The 6,000-nt window shown below is 37.1% G+C and overlaps 2 protein-coding genes across 2 annotated transcripts; one reads left to right on the top strand and one right to left on the bottom strand.

Annotated features, from left to right (window-relative positions):
* The first annotated feature begins 744 nt into the window (after window positions 1–744).
* On the top strand, window positions 745–1,218 carry LOC132613293 (uncharacterized mitochondrial protein AtMg00810-like). The gene has a single exon (XM_060327316.1). It carries the CDS (start codon window positions 745–747, stop codon window positions 1,216–1,218), a length of 474 nt encoding a protein of 157 aa, XP_060183299.1.
* A 3,355-nt stretch (window positions 1,219–4,573) lies between these two features.
* Window positions 4,574–5,829, bottom strand: LOC132613292 (uncharacterized). Its single transcript, XM_060327315.1, has 2 exons — window positions 5,163–5,829; window positions 4,574–5,073 (listed from the first exon to the last, which is right to left on the bottom strand). Exons 1-2 carry the CDS (start codon window positions 5,827–5,829, stop codon window positions 4,574–4,576), a joined length of 1,167 nt encoding a protein of 388 aa, XP_060183298.1.
* Between the last annotated feature and the right edge of the window lie 171 nt (window positions 5,830–6,000).

Here is a 6,000-nt window from a genome sequence, read left to right as displayed (position 1 = left end):
TCCCCACTAGTATGCAGCTATACAAGACGAGATTGATGCACTAAACAAGAATCAGACTTGGATTCTTGTTTCCAGGACTGCAGACATGAACATTGTTGGCTCAAGATGGGTGTTCAAGACTAAGTTGAAGTCTGATGGCACTATTGATAGATATAAAGCCAGGTTGGTTGCCAAGGGATACTCGCAACTTGAAGGCATTGATTTTGAAGAAACATTAATCCAGTAGTCAAAGCTACAACTATAAGGGTGGTTCTGTCTTTTGCTATAAGCTTGCACTGGTCTATAAGGCAATTGGATGTTAAGAATGCTTTTCTACATGGATTTCTTCAAGAAGAAGTGTATATGAGTCAGCCACCAGGGTTCATTGATCCAAGATATCCAGATTATATATGTCTCCTCAAGAAGGCATTGTATGGGCTCAAACAAGCACCTAGAGCCTGGTTTGACAGGTTTAGTATTTACTTACTACGCCTTGGTTTTCAATGCATCAAAGCAGACTCATCATTGTTTGTCCTTAAGAATAGAAGAGGTATTATCTTACTTCTTCTGTATGTGGATGACATTATTATCACTGGAAGCTCATATGAGTTCATTAGTGATATAATCTCTAGCCTTGCAAAAGAGTTTGCTATGAAAGATCTTGGACCATTGCACTTCTTCTTAGGAATTGAAGTATATTATTTCAAATGACGAATCCATCTGAGTCAAAGAAAGTATGCTGCAGAATTATTGAAGAAGACTAATATGGCACTTGCAAAACCAGTTGGCACACCTTTGGCACAGAAACATGGTCTACAACTAGCAATAGGAAACACAGTTGATGCATCATTGTATAAGAGTGTTGTAGGAAGTCTCCAATATCTGTGTCTAACTAGGCCTGATATATCACATGCAGTTAATCTACTTAGCCAGTTTATGCAGGCTCCAAACACTGAACATTTTCAGGCTGTAAAGAGGATTCTTAGATATGTGAGAGGGACATCAAACTATGGTCTGAAGTTGCCAGCTAGACCACCACTTAGATTGTATGGATTCTCAGATGCAGATTGGGGAGGTTGTACATTAACAAGGAGGTCAACCACATGTTACTCAATATATCTAAGTGCAAATTGCATCTTTTGGGCTTCTAGAAAGCAGCATACGGTGTCAAGGTCCAGTGTTAAAGCAGAATATAGAGCACTAGCCTCAACAGCAGCTGAAATGACTTGGATAGTATAGATTCTTAATGATATAGGAGTGTACTTGAAGTCAGCACCAACACTATTTTGTGACAACATCAGTGCATTATACATGACAGTAAATCCAGTTTTACATGCTAGAACTAAACATGTGGAAATGGATTATCACTTTGTAAAGGAGAAGGTAGCTAGAGGACAACTTGTGACATACTTTGTAAGAACTAAAGATCAACTGGAAGATATTCACACTAAGGCATTGGCAAAGCAAGAGTTCACAAGATTCAGAAGCAAGCTAGGAGTGTGCATACCACCACCTCACAAGCTTGAGGGGAAGTGTTGCGAGATAGAAGACTCATGCATGGATATAGAGTCTTCCATGTTCAACCTAGTTGACTTACAATAGGTTAGCCTAGCTTAAGTGTATATGCAGTTGTATACGTGATATACAAGGTGTATTAGGAGTGTATTTCCTATTTGTTTGATACTTTGGAGTCTCCAATTACTATGTGTATAAATAGAGATAATTGTACATGATCATAATACTCAACCTTCTCTCATCTCTACGGCTGTGTAATTTCTACAGGGTCTTCGAAAAATACTGAAAGTAGAAAATTTTAAGTCTCTGAACTTGACATGCAGAAGTTACATATGGACAGCATATTCGATATATGGTCCGCATGTTGTACTGTTTGTCCTACAGAGCTTTCAACTGCAAAAGACATATATATATATATATATATATATATATATATATATATATATATATATATATATATATATATATATATATATATGTGTGTGTGTGTGTGTGTGTGTGTGTGTGTGTGTGTGTAGAAGAAATTGTCAATAATTGTGAAGCCAAAGATTTGTTAATAAAACAGATGTAGAATAAGCAAAAAAAATAGTTGAGTAGTAAAGGGACAAATCTTTCACTTTTAAAAGGGTGAAAATCATTTGCCCTCCCCTATTTTGCTTTAAAAAATCAAAATCCTCCCTAAATTATGAACAACAGATATCCCCTCACCCCCCCCCCCCCCCCAAAAAAAAACATTTGCTAGATTTTATACAAAACAATAAAAGTACTTTTTGGTTTGTACTTTATACGAATTCAAATAATAAGTTTACATATGATATTTAAAGTTATAGGCAACATAACTAAAAGGAAACTAATTAAAGTATCAGGTAAAAGAAAATAAAATGTACAAAAAGGATGATCGAGATAATATGAAGATATTTTAAAAATAAAACAATTAAATAAGTAATATTCAAATATATTCTTAATACATTTAGACAGTTGAAGAATTATGAATAATAGAATAAAAGTTTAAAAATAATTTTCTTCAGTAGGTAGAAAAATATATATTGAAATTTCAAAAAGAGTGTAGTGGACAAAGATATTAAGTCAAGTGACAAGATAATAATTAAATAAAATCACATAACAATATAATAGTATTAAGCATGGAAAAATTTAATAAAAAGATGAGAAAGAAACAAAATTATTGGATGACCGCGCGATATATTTATTTTGTTTAAAACAAAATAAAAATTAAATATTTTGATCTAATGTACTCTAAAATAGAATTAATAATATGATCTCAAAAATATCAAGTAACTTCTTGTGGTGATTGAAGAAATTTTAGCATTGTATAACTTGTTAGGGTTTTGCCCTGATTTTCTTACCAGATTTGAATTTTACTTTTCCCTTGAAGGAAAGTCAAAGTATTACCATAATTCCTTTTACTTTTACTGAAAGGAAAATATAATTATCTTCCATATTTGGCTAATCCTTGTCTTGGAGGAAAATTTTTGTACATCTATAGATTGAAGACATCCTTCCCACAACTAGAACACAGAAAAGCATCCACAATGTAGTCATTAAAGAGTCTTGTTTATGAGGAGATTATTCTCTCCATAATTTTTAATGCTTTTTTTTTTAAATTAGGTTTTTCAATATGTAGGTCAATTGACCAAACTCATATCATATTATTAAAGTCTTTTTTTATAGTTTTTCTTTGTCATCTGATTTATCGTGTTTAAGGTTTGCAATTATTAGCTTCCACATGACGTTCTGTTAGTTCGATCCCAAAGCAGGCACCAGACACCAGAAACTTCCCCAAGTTTCACACTTCAACTCGAATTTCCGACTAACTCCCGAGGTCATCTGCTCACAAACCACCTACACAGATACACATAAAAACGCGCTACGAACGTGCTCGTAGCCTCGGAATTCCCAACAGAAGTCTTGTTGACCGAGTCAACCCCCGATACCTCAATTTCAACTTCCCAACCCAAGTCTCAAAATGCATCCAAGTGCATTGGGAACTGAACCAGATATACACACAAGTTCTAAACGACCATCCAGACCTCTCGAAATCGACGGATTTCCGAAAAATGTTATTTTATCCAAAAGTCAACTTTGAGTCAACTTTTTTTCTCTTAAAGCTCAAATTTCACAAAAAATCACCCAAATCAAATCTAGACACCTCGGGAAGCGTTTCAACGGTCCCCTAGGGGCAAAAGTGAGCTAACCAAGCTCGGAAAAGGGTCAAAATGGTCAAAATGCAATAACGACCAAACGGGTCATTACATTGGGTGTATGACTGTGGCCTGGACATATCATTTCTTTGGTTGGGTGAAAATCAACACAGATAGGAGTAGATTGGAGGATGGATAAATTGGAGCAGGCAGAATAGTTCAAGATCATAAGGAAGACCTCCTAATGGCCTTTGCGCAGGGATTGGGACAGGGCTCTAATAACTTGGTCGAGGCAATTGCGGTACTTGCTGGTTTAAAATGGTCCAGTAACAATGGTTATCACATAATCGTCCTAGAAAGTGACTTTAATTTAGTAATTGACATGGTCAAAGGCAAACAACACACCACCATGGCACTTAGAAGAGATCATTAGGGAGATTAAATATTTGAGTTATCTTCAACAATACATTTTCCAACACTGTTACCGAGAAGCGAACCAAATAGTAGATGCTCTTTGCAAATGGAGCCACACTGTTCATGACACAATTATCTACCAATCCAGTGACCTTCCAAGGACAACTATCGGACCTTACCGTATGGACAGATTACAGTACCTGCATGGGAGAATTCAACCTTCTTTGATGTTCAACACTAGGGAAACAATCTTCATCGAGTTGAATTTTATGAGTACACATGCCGGGAAGAACTTCTTGGATATCCTCAATGGACCACCTTATAGCCTTTTTGGGCCTTCTCAAAATAACTAACAATATCTCAATTTGAGGTTCCATCAAAAGAGCGGACACTATGATAGGCAAGGTGTTTTTAGGCCCAAGGAACTCATATCTCAAATGTGAAGGGAGAGGTTTGAGCTCCAAAGTAGGTGATTCAATGATTGATGGCTTTGGGGGAGGACTTTCTTAGTTCTCTAAATCAAGATCAAGCTTCTTGGGGTTGTATTTGTAGGACCCCAATCCAACTGATGCATTAGCCGTCTCCTTAAAATCTTCAAAGTTTTCCCCATCATAGTTCATCAAAACTGCCGCCAATACTTCACCAACAGATTCATGAGCAATGACGGTCTCTACGACCTCATCAATAGTGTCTATAAATGACACAACACTCATATTCGTCAGTTGTTTCATTGACTTGCAAATATGGAATGTGATTTCCTCATTGTTCATCTGAAAATTGAGATCACTTTTTTTGACATCAACAAGAGAGCGCCCAGTGGCTAGGAATGGGCGTCCCAAAATAATGAGGACTTCGAAGTCAACCTCAATATCCAATATGACAAAATCGGCTGGAAATATAAAACGGTCTACCCACACAAGTAAATCAAAAAGGATCCCAACCGGCCTCTTAACGGTTTGATCTGCCGTTAGTAACCGCATTGTTGTGGGTTGGGTAGTGCCCAAACCTAATTTGTTGAATATTTCAAGCAGTATTAAATTAATACTTGCACCAAGGTCACAAAAAGCTTTAGAAATTTATACGCCCCAATGGTACATGGAATAGTAAAGGCTCTGGGGTCCTCTTTCTTTTGTACTAAAGCCTTTATGACGATGGATCTACAATGATGCATAACATCCCCCATCGCAAAGCTAGTTTGCCTCCTCTTAGTCACAAGATCTTTCATAAATTTAGCATAGCCCGGCATTTGTTCAAAGGCTTCCACGAATGGGATATTGATTGAGAGTTGTTTCAACTTTTCGATGAACTTGATGAATTTCCCATCCTTCGCTTTCTTTGCCAACCTTTGAAGAAATGGAGGAGGAGGTTTTGGAATAGGTGTCAAAGCTTTAGGTACCTCCTCTACCACTTTCGTGCCTTGGGTAGCTTCATCATTTTCGGACACTTCTTCAACAACAATAGGTTTTTCAATGCTAGCCCTATTCTTCGTAGAGCGACTTTCTTCTTCAATAACCATGGGTTCATCAAATATTTCCTCATCATCAACAACCACATCATCTTTCACCAACCTTTCTTCCACAAGTGTCTTGCCACTCCTAGTAGTAATTGCATGGCATTTATGGTCACCATCATTCTTCAGTTTCACAACCGTGTCACCAGGGAGTGTGCCCTTTTGCCTTTGATTTAGGGTAGCCGAGATTTGGCTGAGTTGTGATTCCAATTGTTCAATGGAAGTTGAGTGAGAACTTAGAAATTTCCCCATACTTTTCATCTCATCTCTCGTCTCTTTGACTAAGGCGCCGGTCGACTCAACCTTCTTCAACACTCTAGATAGCCTGTCCTCTATTTTCGAACTAGCGGGATCACTAGTGGATGGTTGGCTTGAAATTTATTGATTTCCCTTGGTTGGGACATAGGGATTAGAACTCCGGTG

Source organism: Lycium barbarum, chromosome 10 (genome assembly GCF_019175385.1).
Source record: "Lycium barbarum isolate Lr01 chromosome 10, ASM1917538v2, whole genome shotgun sequence".
NCBI lineage: Eukaryota > Viridiplantae > Streptophyta > Magnoliopsida > Solanales > Solanaceae > Lycium > Lycium barbarum.
Note: the sequence above shows the minus strand (reverse complement) of the source record. Positions and strands in the feature narration are given on the sequence as shown.